This window comes from Lynx canadensis, chromosome D3, assembly GCF_007474595.2.
Source record: "Lynx canadensis isolate LIC74 chromosome D3, mLynCan4.pri.v2, whole genome shotgun sequence".
NCBI classification, from domain to species: domain Eukaryota; kingdom Metazoa; phylum Chordata; class Mammalia; order Carnivora; family Felidae; genus Lynx; species Lynx canadensis.
The window spans coordinates 58,812,692-58,839,569 of record NC_044314.2 but is presented as its reverse complement, the minus strand read 5'-3'; the positions used below and the strand labels follow the sequence as shown (position 1 = coordinate 58,839,569).

The following is a 26,878-nucleotide window of genomic DNA, read 5'->3' as shown; positions in this document are numbered from 1 at the left end:
TCTCATTCATAAATACAAAATTTTATTTGCACTTCATTAGTGTAGAAAGACCACAATGCTTTTCATATCACAACACTCAAGACACGCCAAGTTATTCAAATACATAATTACTTATTTACCTTGACTAAACAAAACAGTGCAGTTTAATAAAAGATATACCAAAGGTAGAGTTCACAAATCCATTATCAGACCAAAAAAAAAAAGGAAAAAAGAAAAAAGAAACACAGTCTAGGCTTAATGGGAATAAGCTTCACCATAAAGGGGAGAAGTTTTACCATTACAAAGGTATAGAATGTTCAGGTAAATACATGTATGTTCTTTGATATAGTAAAATGTATCTCTTTAAAATTCCTTTAAACAGGATTTGTTTAGGACAGCAGCATTGTTTTAAAATCTTCTTCTATAGTTTCAAAAACACTTCTTTCTTTATTGAATCTTTGTAGTTCTTAAAAGCACAGGGTATGTCCGTTAGGATACCATGAGAGGGATTCTGCGGCTGCAGGACCAAGTCGACCCCTACCCTCTAACCAGCGACACTCTACCGTGACATAACATCAATAAATAACCCTCGATGACGGCTAGGAACGCAACTTTGCCTGCGGCAGAAATACTCCCATACTTCAGAGATGCTACGGCTGGGGGGAAAGGTCTTGTGCATAAAGAAAAAGCACTTATGATAGCTTTTTTTTTTTTCCCAAAAAGTCTTTAGTTTTACAAATTTTCTTTAAAACAGTAAGCGAAGCACCACTTTCTTTCTTCTTATCAGAATATCTTCTGTCCTCCTAATATAATTAACGAGGACAATTATATTATTTATTTCAAGAAACATTATACCTTTCATTTCTCCCATTCTTCATATTAGAAGTACTATGCTTCCCAGTATATGTACACTAGAGGCTGGGATAATGGATGAAATGTAATAATTTGGAGGGAAATGTGGAATCGATAACCAAAACTTACCCAGGATTGCATATTTGCATATTTACAAGTTAGTGTGTAGCTCTGACTTGGATTACAAAGTGCGAAAGGAAATTGTCAAGATGATTGTAGTGCAGAAGAGAACATTTTCCCCTTTCCAGGAATCACTTCCACTTTGTCTCCAAAGTAGCAAATCAACAGCATCGAACGTGTGGTCGAGGTGGAGGCAGTTCTGGTGGAATCTCGGGTTCTGGTTGTAATGAGAGGATACTATTGGACAACTCGTTCCTTAAAATATCCAGAGGCATCTTAAGGATAAAGAAAAAAGACAAATGTATTTAACCATGCAGTGTGTATGTAAGTGCTCTGCAAATTATATAAGAAAACAAAGTATTTTTGTTTGTATTTTTTTAAAGTTTATGTATTTTGAGAGAGAGAGAGAGAGAGTGAGAGTGAGAGAGAGAGAGAGAGAGAGAGAGAGAGAGAGAGAGAGAGTACAAATGAGCTGGGAATGGGCAGAGCCTGATGTGGGGCTCGATCTCCGGAACTGTGAGATCATGACCTGAGCCCAAATCAAGAAGCAGATGGTCAACCGACCGAGCCATCCAGGCTCCCCAGAACAAAGTATTTTTATATAAAGATCTCCAATCATCAAAGTTTAATTAGATGTTCAAATATAAAGGCAAAAAGTGAAAACCAGGTTCAGGATACTTCGCGTCACGGCACTAACACTCCCCAGCTTACATCATACCCTATGGTAAAAGAAACCAGATGGATCTCATAAACATATTTTCCCAGAACCTAGTAATAATGGAAACTTAATGCATTAATACAGAAAAAAAAATGGTTCTGCATTTGACTATGGTTTCTTTCACTAAAGAAAAAACTTCTCTTGGCAATTATATAAACAATGATTTTATTTATTTAATTAATTAATTAAAATGGTTATATTTATTTTTGAGACGGAGAGAGACAGAGCATGAGCGGGGGATGGGCAGAGAGAGAGAGAGAGAGAGAGAGAGAGAGAGAGACAGAATCCGAAGTAGGCTCCAGGTTCTGAGGTGTCAGCACAGAGCCCGACGCGGAGCTCAATCATCAACTGCAAGATCGTGACCTGAGCCAAAGTCGGATGCTCAACCAACTGAGCCACCTAGGTGCCCCTAAACAATCATTTTATTAGAAGCTTCTGAATTATGCTTGAACTAGTAGATTATATGTAGTAATAGCATATACACTTAATACTAAACAAATCTTTGACTGTAAGCCTACGAATGCTTGAAGAAATTGGTGTTCAATGAAGCTATCTAGCAATTTTTCTGCAACTGAGCATCACGGAAGGCCTGAGTAATGGAATCATTATGCTGGGGAGCATAGCACTGAGGGGGAGGCAGGGCCCAGGGCTTTCTCCTCCCCGAGACACCCACAAGCTCCAGGAGGTCCCCACTGTCTTTATCTAATTCTTGTGGGAAAATGGGAAAAAAAGGAAAGCAAAGGTCACATAAACATGGCACACCGTTACACCTGCTCCAGTCACTTCACCAAACCACGTTTAGGGTTCAGCCAACCTGGGCACCACACTGGACACGGAGAGGCCCTGGGCAGGACACGACTGTCACCACAGCTGGATGCCTCCAGCCGAGTTAACCACCTCACCTGGTTCTCCTGTCCCCGAATAACTACCCTAACTGCCCTCTCTAAAACATCACAGAGGGAACAAAGAATTTCAGATGAAATATTTTCTGGATATTTTACCTTTTTCAGAATGTCATCAACCAGCTTCAGAAATATTTCGTCCACGTTGAAGTTGTCCTTGGCACTTGCTTCACAGAACCGCATCCCAGTTATCTGCTGTGCGAACTAAGAATACAGATTCATTTTTTCCTGTGTGGGGTGCAGTGTGGTCTCGTGTGTGGCCAGGTGGCCTGGGACCGGGGGAATCACAGCTTTTTGGGCTCCCTCTTTCAGGGAGGGGCGGACCAGAAGGTTTGTGAAGCCCCGTTTTAGCTCAGAGTTCACTGTGCCCCAAACCCCTACATGATAAGTTAACAACACAAAACAAAATCCCTGACGTGATGACGTGATGACGTGATGACGTGATGCTGGGACCTTCAAGTCAAATTACTTGCCCAAGTTTCTAAAACTGCAATGCATCTGACATTCAAAATGTGAGTATCACCGATTCCCTAAGGAAGGTTATATAATACATGAGAGTAAATCATGAAAGCAATTTTACGGCTTAGGAAACGTTTCTCTGTAGCAAATGTCAGAACAGATAATAATGCAGTGTATACTGATGTGGACAATCCTCTCCCCACTTCGAAATGCTTTCTAAAGCCTCCTGCTCCTTCCAATCCAAACAACTGAGAAGAATGTGACTGTGTTGTTTCATAATTTAAAGAAATTATTTAAAGACAAAAAGTCTATCCACTGCTAAATGCAGCGTGGACAGTGATGTCCCTTCTGCTCCCCACATCTCTCACCTTCTCTCCCTGCTGCCTGGTGATTTCTCGGTCAGTTTCACAGTCCAGCTTATTTCCAACTAGGAGAAGTTCTGCATCCTCTGAGGCATACTGTGGAATTTTAAAAGAAGCTCCATTTCAACGATGGGCAGCCATACACGGACAGGAAACGTAAGCCAACCTGCTCTGTTGCCACCATTACCTGTTCATCCCCTCCCCAAATCTCTGAGCAGCTACCCTGTCCTAGGCAGGACTGGTTCAGGTGGGGTCTAAGACGTCCTCACAGGGCTCAGGGCTTTAGAAAGCGATGGGGTAACAGGCATTAGGAACCACAACCTTCTGAGCCTTTGACCAGTAATTTCTAAGAATCTCTTCTAAGGAAATGGCTCACAGAACAGGCACAGCTCTATGCTTAAGATGGTCATCAACTGAAGAGAGTCCGACAAAACAGATGGGGAATGAAATAAGTCAAGGTACATAAAAAGAATGCAGCCATTAAAAAAACAAAACAAAACAAAACTACCCATGCTTCAGAAGAACATTAATAGGACAGGAAGGCTGGCCTGACAGAATATTCAGGGAAATAAGCAGGCTGTAAAACTACATGGAATATGGATTCAATTTGGTTTTTCAGAATGGTGAAACTTTTTTTTTTTTTTTTTTTTTTTTTTTTTTAAGAGAGAGGGAGTAAGCAGGGGAGAGGAGCAGAGGGGGAGAGAGAACCTTAAGCAGGCTCCACGCTCAGTGTGGAGCCCAACGTGGGGCTCATGACCTGGGATCACGGCCTGAGCCGAAATCAAGAGCCAGATGCTCAACTGACTGAGCCACCCAGGCGCCCCCAAACTATACATTTTTAAATTTACTTTCATGTTTGATTCCCCGAATTTTCTATTGTGACAGGTATCATTAATCCCACAATCAGGAAAAAAAAAAGTTAAGCTACAGTTCTAAGTTTTCAAAAAATACAGGTACGGTAGGACCTCTCTTCAAAAAAGACTAAAGTCTCTTGAACAACTCATTTAATTTTGCATATTCTACACAATTACTTGACACAGGTTTGCAGCAAAGGCACCTGAATGGTGTGACGTTGGCCTAGTTACTCCAGGGTCTCCGTCTCCTTATCAGACAGTGATGTATGGGTAGCGGGACAGTGCCCACCTGACGAGGCTGGTGCGGAGCGAGCGTGGGAAATACTCAAGAAACAACAGCACTTACTCATAAAGAGGTACGCGGCAAGAGTCAAGTATGAAAGAGGGGAGAGCATTAGATCTCAAGACCCCAGCAGATTCACAAACTGAGTACCTAATGGGGCCCTGAGGCTTGAGGTCATTGCCTTTCAGTCTACGGGGTTCACCTAGGTTCTCAGAGGAAAACAAAACGCCTACCTTATCGATCATCTTCATCCATTTTGGCAAATCGTCAAAAGTCTCCTTCTTAGTGATATCATATACTAGTATGATCCCCTTGGCACTTCTGTAATAAGCTGAGGTAATGCTGTTGAATCTCTCCTGCCCTGCTGTGTCCCTAAGAAACAGCAAAAATCAGCTCCCAAACAATAACCAGAGGGAGCAACTCCACCTTCCAAAGCAAAAGGGAGACTCTTCCCCACCCCTCTGCAGGCTGATTCTAGTCCCATCCATGCACATGCATCATTATTAGTGGTGAGGAGAGGAAGTTTTTCTGAGTTAGTTACATTCAGACAAAAACAGAAGTCCCAACTTCTCTCAAACCGAGGTTTTAAAAATAAGAAAAACAATGTGTAAAATGACAGAAAGAGCTACATCCTCTTCAAACCCTCTTGCTTTTTAAAAGTGATCTCTGTGCCCTGTGTGGGGCTCGAACTCACAACCCTAAGATCAAGAGTTGCGTGCTTTACCAACTGAGCCAACCAGGTGCCCCTGCAAACTCTTCTAACCGGCATCAATGGTTGTATCTGATTTTGTAGAGAAGCTGACCGAGAGTCCATCACTAGTGAAAAATATCATAAACTCAGGGTAGTTATTTTCTTTTTAAATTTTTTTTTTTTTTAACGTTTATTTATTTTTGGGACAGAGAGAGACAGAGCATGAACGGGGAGGGGCAGAGAGAGAGGGAGACACAGAATCGGAAACAGGCTCCAGGCTCCGAGCCATCAGCCCAGAGCCTGACGCGGGGCTCGAACTCACGGACCGCGAGATCGTGACCTGGCTGAAGTCGGACGCCTAACCGACTGCGCCACCCAGGCGCCCCAAGGGTAGTTATTTTCTTAATCCTTCTAAAACAGAACAAGGGGTCAAAGGGGAAGGGAGGAGACATCAAATAGGTTTGTAATACAATAAAGCTCGTTATTGCCTGCTACTAAAGCTAAAAGTTGTATTTATTCTCCAGGCTGAAGTCGATCATTTCAACATAAAGGATGATGTAAGCTTACTAATAGCGTATAGCAGCTGGCTGAGACATATTTTCTCCATCTAATAAGCCAAGAAACTGCTAAAAACCATCATGTATTTATGAATGAGCCCGACACAGCAGGGCTTCTGATGGGGAGACGAATGTCTTTAAAGACAATCCATAATTTAGCTTTTCCCAAAGAACCTGAACTCACAGCATACTCCTGGGGGTCACATGAGACAGGCGGGTCATGGTGTACTAAGACGGGGGCAATGCAGCGAACAAACAAGGTTCTTCACTGCAGGGCCATTCAAGGCCTCCACGTGAGTTTGAGAGGTGGTGAGAACGTGCAGATTTTCCCAAATGCAACTGATCAAAGACTACTTGCCTTCAGGTGCGCTTTGTGGGGCTGTATCCCTAAAATACTCTTTGGCAACGGGGTCGTAATTTATGGCTTTGTTCAGACTGGCTTTGCCACCAAATTAGTTCCCATTAGCAATGGCGTTATCATGCCAAATAAACAAAAGAGCTTGTTGGCAAATTCATTTTCGCATGAAGCAAAGCCGTTTGCTTTGTTCCAGAGGATATAAGAATCCCCTGCTGCTTCTGACTGGAAGGCCCAAGAGGGCCAAGGCTGGTCTGTTTCTGTCCAGCAGGGTCCGGCAGAATGCCTGGTCCACAGCGGGCCATCAGTAAGCCTATGCTGAACAAAAGGTTACCGATTTAAAGTGTCGACGCTGACGCCACTTCAAGGCAAAATAAACTTTATTTTTTGACCGAGAAATGCCAAACAAAACTGGAAAAATGAATAGGATAGATGGGGACTGAATTCTTCAAGATTCCTAAGAAACCCTGAAGACCACACTAATAGGCACTGCACCTTGAAGGGAAGTGAGAAGGAACGGGTTCAGATACCATTTCATTTACATGAGGAATCAATGAATACAATTCTTTCTGGAATCCTACATATATAGGGGTATAATTAATACTTATGAATCAACAAAGAGTTCAGTCTTTCACGGCATGGTTTTCCCAGTCTATCACAGTTATGACTTGATCAAATTAGGCCTTTTTGTCTTTTAAAAAACACATTTTTCTACTTTGAAAAGTAGAATTGTTAAACCAATATAGCTACACCACAAATTTAGCAATTAGATTTAAGACCTTCAAGGAACATTTTGGGAATTATGTAGTTTAATAAGCCTTTACTCTAAGCAACTTTAATCTGGCTATTGAGTGTAACTCAGCTGACATTAATTTCTATAGACATTCAATGAATTAGAGTCTAGACAGTGGGGGCTCAAAACCAGTGAAATTAGAGATAACAGACAACAATAAAAAATTACTTTTATTTAAGGTGGTAAGAAGACTTGGCATGAAATCTACTCTCTTTTTAAAGAGTTTTGGGTATAAAATATAGTATTGTTATCTACAGGCACAATGTTGTACAGAAGTTTCTAGAGGTTTTAATAAAAAAACTAACAGTTGAAGAATAGGAAGAGTAAAGGGCATTTTTGTTTTTCACCTTTTGAGAGAGAAAGAGAGATAGAGGGAGGGAGGGAGCGAGGAAGAGAGAAGATGCACACATGTGGGGGAGAGGGAGGAAGAGGGAGGGAAGGAGAGGGAGGGGAAGCAAGAATCCTAAGCAGGCTCCAAGCCCAGTGTGGGCCCAACATGGGGCTCCATCTCACAATGGTGAGATCATGACCTGAGATGAAACTAAGAGTTGGACGCTTAACCAACCGAGCCACTTGGCCGCCCCTAAAGGGCATTTTTCATAGTTAAAAACACCTGTTGCCTGAGCGCAGTTAGCAATGTTCAAAACATTAAGAAATTAGCAGTCTCTGCTGGCTTTAAGTCAGACACAAAAAAGAGGGCAGACCTCAAAATGCAAAATCTGAGGCAATCATTCCAACACAAGTCAACGAACCAGTAAGTTCATTTACAAAAACCCCAATGAGGAAACATTCATCAGTTCACCACTCCCATTTAATGTCATTCCTTAAATTCCATCTTTTGCCTAGCTCTGAATGCTTGAGGTAGAAAAGCACCTTCCTTTGAGAGACTGTTCCGTATTTCCAAAATATGTGGCTTGTACAAATTTGTTTTCTTTTCCTCTCAAGCTCCTTTGCTTATTTTCCCTGCTAAATTGTCTGTACCACATATGGTCACAGAATAGGGAAATAAAATGCCAATGCAGTTCAACAAGAATTTATTACATACCCACTCTGTACCAGTACCATAAAAATCCCACACAAGTTCCTGCTTCTCAAAACCGCACATGCTAATAAGACACCGATGCACTGATCGTGCTTTTATCTTTCTGTGAAGATGCAGAATCCTACTATTTCCCCTCTTTATCTCCATAAACCCGAGTTTTCATTACAATGATAAAGAGCGGATTTCTCGACATTTACAGTGTATTACTGCAGGGAAAATTGTCACCTGCTGCAGCAGGAATATGAGGTGATCATTTCCCTCTCTGCTTTTGGTGCAAACTGAAAGATTCCTGCAATTCTGTTTCCCCAGTTTCGTAATACAACTGTGCTTTGAAAATTCAAAGATTCTTACTTGTTGTATTTAATATATCCACTTAAAGATGTAATTAGGAATTTGCAGGGCAAGGTCCTGCAATGTGCATGAAATGTCCCATCTCTTCCAAGCAGAGGATGAAAAACGAGCCTGATGTTGACATAAGAATGCTGGCAAGATAGACAGGGATGATTCATTTTAATTCTGCTTGCCTAAAGGTAGGAGACAAACGTCATAGTTCCAAAGTCCATTTCGACACAAGAACTCTAAGTCCCTGTGTATGATCTTCAGGATGGCATTCGAATGTAAATTCATGAACCTATATTCTAGTCGACACATTTTATTTTAGCTACACTTATGTAAAGGTCTTTTACACACACATGAAGAAACATTTTAGATGCAGAGATGAGAAAATGGTCCTTTTTCTGACCACGGATAATCAAGGAACTGAAAAACGTGGCCATGACATAAAAACGTGGCATGAAAGTGTGACGATGTCATCCGTAGATTTTGGTAACTTACACTTTTAGGAACCTACGGTTAATATTTTCTCAGATGGAAATCGTCACGAAAAAATGCACTTCTTCCAATCAGACCTCTATGAAAATCGACTGGGAATGTCCATGGACTGACATTCTAGAAAATCAGAGCACAGCTATTATTAGCAGAGCACAGGCTGCTGAGGCTCTTTGAAGAGCCCTCTCCAACTACACTGGCTCCTCCTGGGCCCTCAACTGTGACAGTAAAGTGGTGACAGCATGCCCGCGACACAGCAGACATGACAGCAAGAGTACAAGCACCGCTTCTAACTCTGAAGTAACTCGTGTTATTACTTTAAATCGTGAACCACGACTCCAATACTTCCTTTCTATCTACTGCCTAACAACGAAGAAAATGTTTAATCCTTTATGTAAAAAGCTTCAGAAGACAACAATCTTACTTTGAGTGTTATGTGATTTGTGGATACGTTATTCACTGTTGAAAACCCCTTTGGGAAAAGAGAAGTCCTTCCTTCCTCACGGACTCATTGGGATATTCCCTGTGTGAAACCTGTAATCAACCTTTAAATACACTCACTGAACCTCATTTTCCTCCCTCAGTTAATAATCTTCGAAAGAGTCAAGGAGAAGCAGAGGAGTGGCTCTGGGAAACGTGGTCACATCCAAAAGAAACGTGGTTCCTGGGTGTCCTGTACATTTCCCGAACTGCACCCTCTCGCTTTTCCCCGCAGGGTAGGGCGAGTAAGGTGAAGCCCTCTCAGATCAGATTCAAAGGCGCCGTGGTGAAATTCCAGAAGTACCCAATGTCAGCAAGCACAGAGTCTTAGTGGGCTGAGTTCCAGGGAGGCACAGGACATCTGGACATACTTTTCACAGGTCAGATTACTACTGCCTGAGATGAAAACTGAAATATTAATACAGTAATTAAGGTATGTCTTTTTAGATAGGCCCTGAGTTCATCCCTTAGACACTGCTGTCATTCAGTAAGCAAGCTTCAGACATTCTAATATTAGCCACATAAGCCTTTATTCAGGATAAAGTATCCTTCAAAAAGTATCTCCCCCACACGTGCTAGGTACAGAGGTAAACATACTCTGGATGATTTTTTTGTTTTTTTTAAACTAGGCTTCATGCCCAGCACCGGCTTGAACTCACCACCCTGAGATCAAGACCTGAACTGAAGATTCGGAGCTTAACCGACTTAGCCACCCAGGCACCCCCTGGATGATCCTTTTAATAACAGTCTTTTACCTTGAGAAACTTAACAGAAGACCATGGGGGAGGGGAAGGAAAAAAAGTTAGAGAGGGAGAGAGCCAAACCATAAGAGACTCTTAACAACTGAAAATAAACTGAGGTTGATGGGGGGTGGGAGGGAGAGGAGGGTAGGTGATGGGCATTGAGGAGGGCACCTGTTGGGATGAGCACTGGGTGCTGTATGGAAACCAATTTGACAATAAATTTCGTATTAAAAAAAAAATAGGGATTGCAAAAAAAACCCCAAAAAAACAAAAAAAAAATGGTCTTTACCTTAGAGAGCTTACAATCAGAAACAACAGCACGTGTGAAAGATCCTCTGTTAGCTCCAGAGTTCAAAAAATGGGCAGCAACGTACAAAGGTTGTGGACTTTCCAATCAAGGGCTAATAAAATATATCCACGTTTTTTGTCATCAAGTATTTAGACAAGACTGTTCATGTTTCGAAATCAAGCCAATAACCCCCAAACCCAAACCGGCCTTGAAGTGGGGGAGAGTCGCAGGAGACCAAACGAAGACATTACCTGGGACGCCTCCAGGAGGCGGCAGTGCGCTCGGCTGCAGCCGGGCCCCACCCAGGGCACGGGTGAAGGATGAAGGCATGGCACTAACACTCAAGCATTAGGTGACCGATGATGCCACAGATGAGGCAGCAAGTAACGCGGATGAAAAGCAAACACACACATGGTGGACAAACACTCAGAGCTGAGCGGACCTGCAGAGGAGTTAGTAGGCTGAGTACACAGCAGCTGTGATGTTAAACACAAGAGGGCGGTCTCGAACCCCTCAGCGGTGCCACGTTTAAACCGCCACCAGATCCGCGCTGCACCCCGCAGGTCGGTCTCCCGGGGGAAGGGGGGTGTGGGGGGGGGCGGACAGCTCCCGGCGCCGCACAGCTGCGACACGGCTGGCTCGGTCGCCCAGGCGTGGTGCCGCGACAAAGGGGCTTCTCTCCAGAAAGTGGCCGCGGATTCACACCCAGCTGGCACCCGTGGGGCTTACGTCACGTGCCGCCAGCCACGCGTCCAGGGGGAGCATGCGTGTCGCACGGCGGTGCTCATGCTCTGCCCGCCCTGGGCAGCCCCCCAGCCGTCTACGGGGGATCTGCCTTGAAACTGCGCGCACCCGGTTAGGGGCGTGCTGGACTTTCCTTGCGGGCGATCAAATAGTAACTGGAAAAATGTGAAAACGCGCATTTGAGCAATCATCTAAGCGATGACAGTTTTGCTATTATGTCAAATGCTTTGAAAAGAGGCATCGAGGCTCAAATCATTAAAGTTAACAGTGTTCTTTCACCGCTCCCCATGTGCAAATGAAATATGAAATGGGCAGACATTTCTAAATTTCCTCATTGTTCATTTTATTTAAAGATGAGCAAAGGAGAGGAAAAGTAGGAGAGGCAAGCCAGCTTGAACAGTTAATTGTATTAGACAGGCGAACAGACTGTGAACACACATGGTGTTACTGGGTGCACATCCCCACTTACCAGATCTGTAATCTGATTTTCTTTCCTCTTAGCTCTACGGTTTTGATTTTAAAGTCAACACCTGTAAATAGAAAGAGAGAAAGAAAGAAAGAAAGAAAGAAAGAAAGAAAGAAAGAAAGAAAGAAAGAAAGGGAAAGAAAGAATAAAATGCAGTTTGCCATAAAAAAGAATCCTATGTGTATATTTTGTATCATTATCAGTAAGACAAAAAACCTGGTGTTACTAAATCCCAAAAGGAAAAGCAGAAGTCCACCAAAATCTATGATGCTCAGTCTATATTTCCACATACAAGTGTACAAAGTCAACTTGTGTTTTACAACGCAAACCTACATAGCATTTGCTGATCGTAATATGATTTATTGCTACCACAGTTTAGCATAAAAGCCATTTAGAAATTAGCAATTACGTTAACAACTGAATGGCTTTAAAGAATGATATATTGGGGAGAATTCTTACAGGAAGTGCTGGAAACTTAATCTTGATTTCGAATAGCCTTAGTCTGGATTTAGAAATCACTGCATTGAACTCTGTAGCATTCACAAAGAAGTCAGTTAAGGGGCGCCTGGGTGGCTCAGTCGGTTGAGCGTCCGACTTCGCTCAGGTCACGATCTCACGGTCCGTGAGTTCGAGCCCCGCATCAGGCTCTGTGCTGACAGCTCAGAGCCTGGAGCCTGCTTCAGATTCTGTGTCTCCCTCTCTCTCTGGCCCTCCCCCCATTCATGCTCTGTCTCTCTCTGTCTCAAAAATAAATAAATGTTAAAAAAAAAATTAAAAAAAAAAAAAAGAAGTCAGTTAATATGTAAACATTACTTCTTTATCACATTGTGAATAGCATGGAACAGGAATTATTTTTAAAAAACTTACTCATAAAGGTTAACATTCTCAATTGTAATTTTGATTCATTTTAATTCTGAGCAAACCCTCATGTATCACTCACTATCCTTTCCTAATTCAGCCCTTAAAGCTTCAGCTGATTTTTTTAAACCAAATTTTCATTTGTATATGTAACCTTATACAGGTCTCAGTTACAGAAAACTTGTACATTTCCAAACAATATTTTTTTTTACACACTTTTTTAACTGAAAAAACAAATCAAAGGGACGCTCACTAAATTGGAGAGTCAGAATTACTCCCTACGGGAACCACTTCCTGCCTGTCTCAGGATCCGGCATCACAGTGCTGTCAGGCCTCTAATGGGCAGGGGCCCATGTCCTCCAGTGAGTGCTACAGGACAGCATGGGGGTAAGGACCCTACTCCCAGGCTCTCCAGCTCAGGGATTTGATGCAACACTGCAAAGTCAGATGATGTTCTCAAGGTGAAGTGAAAGACATGTGACTGCGTTTTATAATTAGCAACACACTGCAGACACCAGTGCAATACGAAAGACATGTTTACAACCTGGGGAGGGGGGCGGGGCACCAGCCCTTGGTCTGTACAACAAAGAGAAGTTGCAGGAATATAAACAGTCACAAGAGAACAAAGCTAGAGAAATACTCTGCATTTCAATTCTTAATCTCTTATACCAGACATAATTTCAAATGTCACTGAGAAAAAGCTGGTTAATTCAATTTCACTTTCAGTTCTGGAACCGATTTGCTCTTCAAAGTCAAATGACACTCTAAACCAGCCTAGAAACAGAAAGCATGTTTGTGCATTACCAGTATCTTCGGAGTTCCTGAATGACGCAACCACAGGGAAGAATGTAACTTAAAGTGATACTCTACAAGGCACAAAAAACAGCCTGGAGATATTTGCTAATAAATTCTGATTTTAAACAGGCACAGCTTAAAGACAAAACACTGGTCCTCCTGATATTAGCTAAAGTTAGGGCCTCCCCATGTTGCTCTGTGATGGCAAACTACAAGTCAAATTCATATTTTTGTCATGACTAGTATTCTACTTTACTTGTTTCCAATTTGAGGTTTTGTTGTTTTTTTTTTTTTAAGTTTCAGCTAAGGGGACTGTAACTTTTGTAAAACGTGTCACAGTGGCTGCTACTTTATTAAAAAGAATTGGCAGATGAAACTTCTTTTGTGAGCTCTGCTTCACATCAACTAAAAGAATCCCTTGAAACAGCCAGAGTCAATAATTTTTGTTTTGATTAGGCTGTTTTTGCTTAAGGATTATTCTGAACCCGAACATGTCAGACCCTTTCTACCTACTTGAACGATTTATACAACTTTCACAATCCTATACCAGGACTCTTTTGTAACCACCAAGTCTAATGAATAAGAGTAAAAGCTAAGGCTGTTAGTGTTCAAAATCAGGAAATAAGTGGTAATGTTATCATCACGTGATTATAAACAGGTTACTAATTTTAATAGGACAACAAAACAAAGATGAACCCACAGCGAACAGGATTAAGAGTCTGTTGAGCCAAGAAGACATCTATCTAGTTTCAGGCACATGGGTGGATTGGCTGGTTGAGCGTCCAACTTCCGTTCAGCTCATGATCTCATGGTTAGTGGGTGCCAGCCCTGTGTCAGGCTCTGTGCTGACAGCTCGGAGCCTGGAGCCTGCTTCGGATTCTGTGTCTCCCTCCCTCTCTGCCCCTCCCTTGCTCATGCTCTGTCTCTCAAAAATAAAAATAATGTAAAAAACAAAACACACAAAAAAAGACTATCTAGTTCTAGTGAGTTGCTTAATGACAACTTCACTAACAACAGAAAAATAGTCTAAATCTAAAATCCCATTAAAATAGCCCTCTCTCTTAAATGCAATATCCTTTACCACATTTAACAGCCACTCAGTAGCTTGTAACAACTGGAAACTTACTCTAACTTATGGCTTGGAAACACATACTTGTACCAGAGTATACGACCATTTCTAAGAACATTACATCAAGTCAAAAATCTCTTAAGGTTGTCTATCTTAAAAATTTGCATGCCACAGAAATTATAATGATCCTTAATAGAAGATATTAGGTCATCCGTAGCCTCAGATATTCAGTGATTCATTTTAGGAAAAATCAGCACAGAGCTGGCCTTGAGAAAGAGCTCCAGGGACCGAGGTTTATGAACAGGTAAGGGACAAAAAGAATGGCACGCCCATTTCCAGCCCTTGCTGAAAACCCAGTTTCCTACAGGTAACTTGACTACCAGGGGAAGCAATCAGCCCTACCTTGGTTGATGGGGACAGTCTCTGCCCTCAAAGGGCTTAGTCATACTGGCCTAAATCGACACCCCATGTGGTTGGCAAAGAAGTGCCTTTCTCTGCTGTTCTCTCTTCTTAGAGAACCTCCTTGTCTGCCCAGAAACCTCTGACAGCCCAGTTGATTCCCAACCTGAACCCGGCTGCCTGCCCCACAGTCCCATCTGTGTACGGTGTTCTTGGACCTGAACTTTCTCCTGGCCCTTATCACAACATTCCTTCTTTGCTGTTTGGTGTCTCCCTGAGGGCACAGTCATGCCTGACTACCTACAGCCTAGGACACTGCCTGGCACACAACAGCAACTGGGTAAATCTGATGAATGAAAGCCACCCTCTCTTCTCCATCAAATACTAGATACGTAAGAAGAAATGCTGACTATTTTTGGGAAAAATTAAGGAAATTTATGACTGTTTAGCAAAAACAAAACAATAAAACTCACACAAAACACTTTAGAAGAAAGGAGAGGCAGATGTTCTGAGTGTCTGGTGCCCAGTACCCATAGGTCATTCCAGAAACAGTATTTCGTTTCTCCTACAATTCTTATTGTTGACGGTAAATCCTTAAAAGATGGGGCAGTCTTTTTAAAAAAAAAAAAATTTTTTTTAACATTTATTCATTTTTGAGAGACAGAGACAGAGCATGAGTGGGGAAGGGGCAGAGAGAGAAGGAGACAGAGAATTGGAAGCAGGCTCCAGGCTCCGAGTTGTGAGCACAGAGCCCAACACGGGGCTCGAACTCACAAACCCCGAGATCATGACCTGAGCGGAAGTCAGACGCTCAACTGACTGAGCCACCCAGGCGCCCCGGGGCAGTCTTAATATGCTTATAACTTCTCCCTCCATACACCCACCCCAGGGGATTATTATGGTAATACTGGATTCAGTCACTTAGACAGGAAGTGGTCCACTAAGTGAATTACTCTAGCAAAAGCAGCTTACTTTTCTTGACGCTTGCTAATGCTATGAGAGTCTTTCAAAAAATATTTTAATCAGGGTGCCTGGGTGGCTCAGTTGGTGAAGCATCCGACTTTGGCTCAGGTCATGATCTCGAAGTTCATGGGTTCAAGTCCCGTGTCGGGCTCTGTGCTGACAGCCCAGTGCTGGGAGCCTGCTTCGGATTCTGGGTCTCCCTCTCTCTCTCTGCCCCGCCCCTGCTCATGCTCTGTCTCTCTCGCTCTCAAAAATAAATAAACATTTAAAAAAAAATTTTTTTTAGTTTTTTAATCATAAAGAACACAGGTTATAGGGGTTATAATTCCTATAACAATGGGCACAGATGGCTCCATTTGAGTCACCACGTCTCCTTGATCTTGTTTTCTTTTTTAAATTTTTTTTAACGTTTATTTTTGAGAGAGAGAGAGAGAGAGCGCACGCAACTAGGGGAGGGAGAGAAAGAGGGGAACCGAATCTGAAGCAGGCTCCAGGCTCTGAGCTATCTGCACAGATCCCCATGCGGGGCTTGAACTCACGAGCCACAAGATCATGACCTGAGCTGAAGTCGTATGCTCAACCGGCTGAGCCACCCAGACGCCCCTTGAGTCTTGTTTTCCTTTAATAACAATGATAGTGGACGTCTGTCAAACGCTCTGTGCTGACATGGGATCGATCCTACAGCAGCCCAGTGAAGTGAGCACTAGTGTCCTCCTTTTACCGAAGGAGACACCAGAGTGGAGACAGGATAAGGTATTTGGCTGTTAAGGTCATATCCCGTGCTAGCTAGCCGAGTGGCAGACCTTAGATTCAAATTTGTAACATTGCCCGCAATGAAAAGTTGTTATACTAAGAGTCAGATGCATGAAAACAAAAGGAAAGGTGTGAAATGTTCTGTGAATGACCCAGAACCACACTGATGGAGATGTTTAAAGAACAAAGCCTAACTTTACACTTGGTCTTCTCTGCATTTGTTTCCCATAGATCTTAGCAAATAGCATAAAGGACTGGCATAGGTACTGCTGATACGAATTCTAAGATCCCCTTAAGGCAAAACACTTCTAAAACATGACCGTATTTCTTCCTGCTGGGCCACAAGAGGTTACAAAAGTGAAAATGGCAAAAATAAACAGAAGCTTCTTTCTTCACATTCCTTTCCAGAAAAAAGCTAAATAAATAAAAGCAAAAATAACACCGTGGTCCACACCTGTGATTACAGCCGAATGGACTGCTCTTTTTCTTCTCTGCCCTGCTTCCCTCCCCCTCCTCAAAGATCTGATTTTTCTTTACCTAACACTTTTAGGACGTTGAAAGATTTCACAGACTTTGGAATTAAGTCTCAATTCAAACGGTGGCTGTCATGTTACGGACACTTCATAATAACTATCTTAAGTTCACACAGTGGCGTTTCTTCCAAGGACATAGATTCTATACAGGGTCATCCAATTTGGGACATGGTCTTTCTACTAAGGGGGAGGATTTCCAGTGTTTTCATGGCGCTGAGTGAGAAAGTAAATTAAGAAAGGAGTCAAAGTCACACAGAGGGAGGTACATTTAACGCTGGAAAACAAGTCACTTGAATGCATGTGGGGCCAGTCTTCTGCCTAAACACCACCGGCCAGGGAAGAGTACAACCTAAGTCCCCACAGGAAAGCACCACATAAAGAAAAGGATTCAGTAACATAGAGACTGAGTGCTATGACTATAAAACACTCTGATCGGCTCAGCAGTAGGGACTGTTAGGAACACAGGAAAGTGATGGTAGGACATTAAAAAAATGTTTATCAGGCCTGAGGACATCAAGCATCCATCCTAGGAGTAAGATCTGCTTCTTCCTCCCGCAAAGAAAGAGCACACTGCATCTCGCCATCCCTGACACACGCAGCACGAAGAGATGGCACTTGGCTGGACACCTGCACCACGAACTCCACGAGGCAGGGAGGAGTCCGAGGCGATCGCTTCAAAGGAGAGGCGGGGAGGGAACAGAGCGTGTGCCCCACAGAGCCCGTCAGAACCGGCAGGCGGCTGCATTTTCACGAAGTATATACATTTAGGAAAGCACTTCACAGAAAGGGTCTGTTCCCTTCGTAATAAAAAGACGAAGAACCCTTCTATGCTGCTTCCTACGCCTCAGGTACTATTCTAAGGGCTTTATGTCCATTAATTCACTGCAGTGTTTGCACTTGCCAGTTTTATGAGGCAGATATTATTGTCCCCATTCTACAGATGAAAACACTGAAGTCAGAGGGGCTAGGAGCTGCCCAGGGCCACTGAGCAGATGAGTATTAGAGCACCGATTTGAACCCTGCGGGTGGCTCCAGGCTACACTCTTACCTCACCGGGGCAGCCTCATCTGATAAGAAAAGGAGGGAAAGGCTGCAAGATATAAAGCTATCTTTCATGGTAAAAAAGTTCTGCATTGCTAAGGAAATATTTTTAAAAACTAAGTGAGGTCTGCTGGTGGCCTTGGACATGCTGTTCCTGCACCAGGAAGCCTTCCTGTGCTCCCTGGTTACAGACACACATACCCCTCTCTCAAAAGGTGGGGACAACGTGCCTTGAGTCACGACAGGAAGAGAATACTGAGGGAGGGGAGGAGAATCTGAAAACAAACAAACAACAACCAAAACCTTAGACGAGGAAAAGTGGATCAGTAGTATTTTCTTCATATGCAAAAAAACATTAACTTGACTACTATTCAGATTGGGTCCATAAAAATGCAGGCACTGTCAGATGCATTTTGCCCTTTAGCCAGGTCATGTGTTTACATTTTGATTTTCATATTCACCTGTATACATTTCGGTATGTATCTCTAAAGGATAAAGATTCTTTCTTGGGACTGTTTCATCTATGAGACACTTTTTTTTGCATCTATGGTATAGATTAGGAGGAGATGGGAACATAATTGACATTTATAATTGTCCCTTCCAAGCCAGGTACCTAAGAGATTTCATCTCCATTTATTCCCGCACGTGAGACGAGAAAAGCGTGTAAGTCCTTCTTCTTTCTTTTCATGAGTGCGGAGACGGAGATTCAGTAGCTCACTAAAGACACACAGACAGCTTGTGGTAGAGGCAGGACTCACATCCGGGACCCTGTATCCACCTTTGAAATCACACCATTGGGGTGGGAGGCAGAGAACATTGTCTAGAAGGAGGAGTGGCCAAGGAGAAGGTGGAGTGCTTTCCTTTAGAAGTGAAAATTAAAAGTGAAAATTTGATTGTAGGTGTGATGGGTTAGCAGTCAGCCAGGAGGGGGGCTCTGGGTGCGGCACGCCTCAAGAGGGAGAGGAAGCACGTGAATGACAGAGCTCCTGGTTTACAGAGGCCTGTTCCATCACTGGGTCTCCGCTTAGAGGGTCCTGGATCCTAAATTAAGGTGGGCAAACCAGGAGAATTTGATTCATCAGTTACTTCCGCCAGAAGCCCGCTTGAGGTGGAAATAGAATCTGTTTGGTTTTAAAACGAAGAAGGCATTACATAAGCACCACAAACCAAACATTGGAGGCTGTCAGATTTGGAGGGGAAAAGGTTTTCAATGGAATCGAGTGTTCTATTCAGCTGGTGTGTTTTCTGGTTTTAAAGGATAAGGGGTTTTTGACAAACATAATCACATTCAATTAAGGGCACTATCTGAGGTCCGTAGTTTGGTTTTCCAAATGTCAAAGATGTGCGATAAAAGGACAAAAGGAGCATAATCAATTTCTTCCTCTGTTGAAGCACAACAGCATATAGCACTTTACCTCTTTTCTGAGGTTTTATTGTGGCTCTTTCCATGACTCACCTGCCCTTCTGAAAAAGGACAAGCCAGGTAAGGAGGTGTTAGCTTTGTGCCTTTAGAATAGCTAGCAGAATGGTGTCTTACAGAAAAACAAACAGCCTCCTGGATAACACCTACTGAGTGACTAGGCTATACGAAGCTACGTTTTCTTTATAAATTCCAACAAATGCTTCATTAGAACAATGTATCTGGCACCCAAGGCTGGAGAATAATTTGGACTTAGCAGTTCTCAAAGGAACCTACTCTGCCTTCTGAAGCCAGTTCTAAGATCTGCTAACAGATTGCTCCTGGCAGATTCCATGCGGCTGGAGGGAGAGAGGCAATCTCTAAGAATCTGGATCTCTATCATGCATAATAAAACCTTTCTTCTTCAGTGCAGAACAGTGAAAGAAAGGCTGAACGCACTTAAGCCAGGTCTCTAAATAAATTTTTATTCAACCTGAACAACCAGACAACTAAATTTCCATATTTTCTTTGAAAGCTAACTATTCCACAAAAAGGGACGTACGTGCTCTGCACAAAGCCTATCCGTTTGCACTGAGTTCATTAAATAAATCAAGCTAATGACAATGCATAGCATCTGCTGGTATAAAAACGAAATGTTAACCATTCGCATCTGTTCCTTTCACACTGACATCTCCCTGAGTCATCGTGTTACATCATTTTGGCAGAGGAGTGAGACAGCACTGGAGAGGCTCAGTGTTGGGCTCTTGGGGTGGGAATTCTGGACAACTCTCCTAATTCTCTTCTAAGTGAAGCAATTAGGCAGATCAGCCATGGCATGGAAGACTGCATATGAGCACACAAGAGCAAAATAAAATACACCATTTGGAATTTTAATCCAGTATTAGATGCTCATTCTGGGATTTCCAGCAAAATGTCTGACCTGTTTCCAGAATGAAGTACAAGCAGCTTCCAAGCAATGGAAGCAGCCGTTCCATTGCTTCCAGGTAAAGCCGACCAGACCCCTGTGGGCTGCATTTGCTCCATCATGTCCCCTAACATTCAAGGCCAGACCCACAAGAGCCGCTTCTGCAGGGGACTTATGCCCACCTGTTTCCTGATAAAACGCAGCCACCTACCTGTACCACTAAGCTTCCCTGCCCATGGAACAAGCATCCTCAGTGCACCTTCATCTTAACTCTGGACAAAAGGGAGGAGTCTGGCAAAGAGAACACAGGGACCATGGCCAGTAACTGAGGGAAAACAGGCTTCAGTAAAGCACCATCATCTATGACCAGTCACTCTCAGGGGCCAGCCTGTGAAGTCTGATGTGTTGATGCGCAATGAGAAAAATGAAGAGTGGTGAGGTTCTCGGAACTAAATTCAAAGAACTTTTTAATCCTGATAGTCTGTCTTTCCTTCTTTCTTTTCTTTCTTTCTTTCTTTCTTTCTTTCTTTCTTTCTTTCTTTCTTTCTACTGAAAAGCTGCTGACAGCAATTTAAAAAAATGTCTTTACCTGGCAAAGTAAAAGAACTGGCAATCCTAGGTTGGCTTCCAGCACTCTAGGGGAAATTTTACTGCCCAGGAAAATCAGAATTCTGTTCTAGACTGCCTTACTCCTACTTCTCCTCCTATATTCATATATTCATATGTATGAATATATTTGAATATATATGAATATATTTTATACATATATATACGTATAAAATGTTGGAACATTTTAATAGATATGCAAGAGGCTGAAGATGCTCGAATGATCGAATATTTAGGTAAGAAATACAATTCTTAGAGCATACGTTAAAATCCAGAAGGCAAGTGACAAGTGATGATAGTGGCATAGTTTCAGAAAAGTCAATTTCATTGATACCATAGATGAATGACAGCACTATCTTCACAGGCCTGTAGGGGGCCTCGCTTAAGTTGTGAAGGACTTCATGGTGTTTGATTTGGAGTCACAGAGTTTTCACAAAGCAAAGTAACTTTAAATTTCCAAATAAGCTAAGGAGCGGTTAGAAAGAACTCACTTGTAGTAGCAACCCTGGCCCTGATCACTTGCTGACCAGCTGTGACATGTGGGTAAGTTGCTTACCTCTCTGGGCCTTTGCCTCCTTATCTGTAAAATGGGGATACATTTCAGGATTGCTGTGAGGATTAGACAGTGTCCCTTTTGCTGGCACATAGTAAGTACTCAACAAATAGTAGCTACTAGTAATAGAATGTTACATTTTATAAGCACAGACAACTAAATTACTTATCCAAAGTCACAAGCTAGTTACTGACACCTAACTCAAAAGCCCAGGTTCCTCATTCATATGCCAGTGTTTTCTCTAGAATCCACTGTTGCCGGTGTGGGGGTGAAGGTGGGTGAAATCATTTCAATTCAAAGTTAACAGTTTCCAACAGTTATATAGAAATAAAACAAGTGCTGAGATATATAAAATTTAATTGATTTGTTTCCTATATGTCAGATAGTTATAAATTTCTATAGCAGAACTAACTTGTTTCTATTTCCTTAAACGTCAAAAAAACTCTACTGCACTTTTTAAAGGACCTGTCAAATTATGCTAGTTATATCAGATTAATTCAATTCCATGAGTACAAAATCCCACTTGAAAATAATACTCCAGGGGCGCCTGGGTGGCTCAGTCGGTTAAGCGGCCGACTTCGGCTCAGGTCATGATCTCACAATCTGTGAGTTCGAGCCCCGCATCAGGCTCTGTGCTGACAGCTCAGAGCCTGGAGCCTGTTTCAGATTCTGTGTCTCCCTCTCTCTGTGACCCTCCCCCGTTCATGCTCTGTCTCTGTCTCAAAAATAAAATAAATAAACGTTAAAAAAAAAAAAAAGAAAGTAATACTCCATCCTAGACAATTTGCATTAAATAAGTCAATTAGTAAATAGTCTTTCTAGCTTTTTATACCCTGGTGAACTTTGTGTTTTTGGTTTTTTTTAAAATTTTTTTTTTCAACGTTTATTTATTTTTGGGACAGAGAGAGACAGAGCATGAACGGGGGAGGGGCAGAGAGAGAGGGAGACACAGAATCGGAAACAGGCTCCAGGCTCTGAGCCATCAGCCCAGAGCCCGACGTGGGGCTCGAACTCACGGACCGCGAGATCGTGACCTGGCTGAAGTCGAACGCTTAACCGACTGCGCCACCCAGGCGCCCCAAACTTTGTGTTTTTTAAACCAGAACAAAAAAAAATCAACATTTGCTCATTTATAATTTTATGAAATCCCTTGGGATTTCAGCTACAATCTTATTTATTTCTTTAAAAATTTTTTCTTTATTTTAGAGAGAGAGAGGAGAGGGGCAGAGGGAGAGAGAGAATCTTGAGCTCACAGCCCGACACAAGGTTTGATCCCACGACTTCAGCGTCATGACATGAGCTGAAAGCAAGAGTTGGATGCTCAACCAACTGAGCCACACAGGCACCCCTCCACTACAATCTTTTATAAAAAGTTCAAGTGAACCTAATTGTCTGTAAAAAGGCACGCACGGAGCCACTCCTGTAGATTCTGAATTACATGAGTCCTTCACTTTAGTGACCCACCTGGGCTGGTGCATGCTCAGAGACTCTTCCCTGCCATGCTGTGGGGTACGGAGTCATGAGGAGCACACATCTACAAGCCCAGACAGGGTAAGGGAAAGTCCTCGGTGGAAGAGGCTCTTTCTCTACGTGGATCCAATGTTACTACTGAAACTTGGAAAACTGGCCTCAGAAGCACAATTAGCTATGAGCTCACCGCTCAGACGTAGGCCTTCAGGTCAGGTGACCACAATTCCACACCACACCCAACACGACATTTAAACATCACTTTTCTTTGTGTGTGTTTCTGTTTTAAGTTTATTTATTTACTTGGGGAGAGAAAGAGACAGAGAGAGAAAGTGAGAGTGAGAGTGAGAGAGAGAGAGAGAGAGAGAGAGACAGCGCACTAGTGGAGGAGGGGGCAGAGAGAGAATCCCAAGCAGGCTCCTTTGTGTCAGTGCAGAGCCCGATGTGGGGCTCGACCCCACTAACTATGAGATCATGACCTGAACCAAATTCCCGAGCCAGATGCTTAATGGACTGAGCCACCCAGGAACCCCAAAATACCATTTTTCTAAGGCAACTTGCAGAATGAAGCATTCCGATTAGGAGGAAGCCTCCCAGACACGGCCCTCTTCTTAGGTTCCCCCACTGGAGGGGCTTCCACTGTGCTCCTTGAGTATTTCATACACATTTCCACCACTGCTCTTACTAACAGGGGCATCTTGCTCCCCACAGGCTCTGAGCCACTTCTGGACAGAGACGGTGTCCTGCTTACCACTGGGTAGCACAGTACCTCACACCCAGTAGGAGCTCAGTAAATGATCTGATAGCTGGAAGGAAAAAAAAACACAGGCAGGGATTGCAGGGGCAGGGGGCAGCTAGTTAGCATTCTTCAGCTGTCTTCATACTCTGGGTCAGACCATAGGTTATCAACTTTCTGTGAACTTCCCACAATTATTAAAAACTTATCGAGTCAAGTACTATAGGCTATGTTTGGAAGAAACAAAAACCCAACTGCACAAGGAACCCTGTGGTGGTGGCAGCGTGGGAGACATGTGAAGTGTGTATATTTGTTTGTTAAGGGGACAGAGAACCAAACTGCCTGGTTTCCTTGCCTCCTGTTTCTTCATCATTCCCCAATAAATATCCTATGTAATCCTGCCAAATTAGTTTCGCTGTCTCCATGCCAATGCTGTATTCAGAGGCCTTTCCAGCTCTAGTTGCTATGGGATAAGGCCCATGCTCTTTAGCATGGCAGGCAAGGTCTGGAAGCTTCAAGCATTATTCCCAGGGTCCACTAATGAGTCTTTTCCAGAATGTGTCTGTGAGATGATGATTTATACTAAGAAATATATATTTGGTCTTTGTCCCCATTCCAGTCACAGAGCTCCTAGAACCCTTGGGCTTTTCTATGGAGAAAATTATAAAAGTATTTTTTGGTATGTTAATGAGGTGACTTCTAGACCGCTCCCAGAGGTGACTTTTAGAATGCTCCTCACCAAGATGGGGGCTGGTCAACAGAAGAACTAAGTGATTAGAAGGTTGGAACTTTTGTCCCCCACCCCAAGGAGGGAAAAGGGGCTGGAGACTGAGCCCAATCACCACTGGCCAATGATTCCTACATAATGAAGTCTCCATAAAACCCAAAAGCGCAGGTTCCAGCTTGGAGCTGGTGAACATGTGGATATTTGGGGAGAGTGTCATGCTCCGAGACCACATAAACACCGGGCCCCTTTCTGAATCACGTACTTTTATGACTCACTGGTAATCTAGTACACAGGAAGTTTCTCTGAGTTCTGTGAGCTGCTCTAGCAAATTAATCAAACCTAAGAAGGTGGTTATGGGAGTCTCTGATCTACAGCTGGTCAGTCAGAAACACAAGTGAAAACCTGCACTTGTGATTGACCGTGAAGAAGGGGGCAGTTCTGCACAACTTATCTCTTAACCTGTGGGAGTGGGGGTGATGTTCCACTGTGGCCCCTGCTTAGAAAACCCTTCTTCACCCCTCCTCTTTCCCACTCTAAAGTACACTTTTGTCCATTTCCTAAACACCCCCTCCACCCACGCAAGCCCTCATCTAACCACCTATAATGCCTGTGCTGATTTCTCTTTATCACACGGTACAACCCTATAATCCCTCATTTTTATATAGTTTGAAGTGTGCAGCCATAAAACACTGATACTTCTGAATTGCTTTTAACTCTATTGACATCAGATACTAAAATAACCATGTGAAACCTCATTTGATTGTTCAGTTCTTCTACATGATCCAAGACTGGATATTTAAAACGGGTATAGTTATGTTACTGAATTTTAATATCATGGTCCCAAGGGCGTCATTTTAAAAACAAAGGGTACAGACAGCACAAATATTTCTCAAATAATCTATTCCAAAAAAGCAGTAAGGGAAACACTTCTCAAAGGCAGAACAAAAAAGACAACATGAAATTTGGGGGGGCTAATTGTCCAATAAGACACTGAAAATGTAGTAATGTCTTGTTATAGGACATTTAAAAAATCAATTCATCCCCAAATTCTACTGTGGTGGGTACCACTAGTTACAAAGCTAAATATGTGTATAAGTATGTGGGAAGATACTTTTAATTCTGTATTTCACATTTTAACACCTGCCAATGTTTCTTGGACCTCTGGACCTCCTTGGGGAAATCCTGTATTGCCTATCACTGAAGATGACTGCCCTTTACTTTGAAGAATTACCTCATCTATGGGGTTCCCTAGCTTTGACAGCTTTAAGGGGTTTGCCACAGGAACAACTTCTACCCACACCAACCTGACCAACCTCAAGGCCAACTCCTGTAAATCCAACTTCGTTTAAAAAAAAAAAAACAAAAAAAACAAAAAAACTCCCCTACAGTTTCGATTTTAGATCCCGAGGACAAAATACTTTCTGACCTGGAGAGTTACTGTATTTACATCACCGTTGTACTTCACCCACCGGGAGGACCCTGGCGCACACCTCCCCATTTCTTCAAGACCTAGGGTTACCCGAGGTCATGAACAAGTACAGCTGAAGTCCCTCTGTCCCGCATTCACAGTTACTACAAGAAATTTAGTGTAGTTTTAGTCTTAATATTCTCCCCAGATCCTCCACAGGGAATTTCAAGCTTCATTATTTCAGCGCATCAGAAAATGGGAGTTCAAAATTAGAAAATAAGCCCTTGTTCTCACAAGGCACTGCTAAGGCACCAGAATTGGCTATAGATGACCCACTTTGGCTATCTGGCCAAGGGCACAGCTTCTGCACTGCCTGCCTGCTTCCCACATCGCATTACCTTTTTTCTTGGGTGAGTAATGTAAGGGGCAGGAGTTTCCGTGGAGGGATTCTCACAGTCCCTGAGAGCGGAACAGGACCAATGTATCACCCTGGTCTCATGACCGGCTCTTGGGGGGTGCGAGAGGGGACGCTGGTTCAATAACCAGCTCGGATCAGGGACGTGGGAGGGGCGTGAGGGGTCTGTGCCGGGCGAGGATGGAGGGCCTCGAGGCCCCAAGGGCAAGTGTGCGTGGAGACTACACGAAAATCTCGGCCTGGCTTTGGGAACAGGATGGAGGGGCTTCCACTGGGACCGCCCCTCCCCCTAGATTTCACCGAGAAGCCCATCCTCCAAATGCAAGGCCACCCAGCTGAAGAGGGAAAGGCTCACGGACGCGAAGAGAAATGAGGCCGGCAGGGCGCAGGGCACTAGCCCTGGGGACCGCGGGAGGGCAGAGTCTGCGGCGGAGGGGCCCAGCTGGGGTCTGGCCCAGCCCCGGCGCCCTTACCCACGGTGGACTTGCAGGCTTCGCAGAAGGTGTCGTCGGTGAAGCGCTCCATCAGGCTGGTCTTGCCCACGCCACGGGAGCCGATGATGATGACCTGCAGCTTGAAGTCGGCCGGCCTGGGGGGCTGCTTCCTCCGGCGAGCCTGGCCGCCCGACAGCGCCGGGGAGCCCGCGCCCAGGCCGCCGCCGCCCCCGGCCCGCCTCTGCAGCGCGGCGGCCGGATCCATGCACGCATACGGCTC

The 26,878-nt window shown here is 43.5% G+C and overlaps 1 protein-coding gene across 1 annotated transcript; it reads right to left on the bottom strand.

Moving 5' to 3' along the window:
• On the bottom strand, positions 1–26,878 carry RAB12 (RAB12, member RAS oncogene family). Its single transcript, XM_030336179.1, has 6 exons — positions 26,638–26,878; positions 11,521–11,581; positions 4,763–4,901; positions 3,399–3,488; positions 2,671–2,775; positions 1–1,226 (listed from the first exon to the last, which is right to left on the bottom strand). The coding sequence occupies exons 1-6, from the start codon at positions 26,861–26,863 to the stop codon at positions 1,113–1,115; spliced, it is 735 nt and encodes a 244-aa protein (XP_030192039.1). The 5' UTR covers positions 26,864–26,878; the 3' UTR covers positions 1–1,112.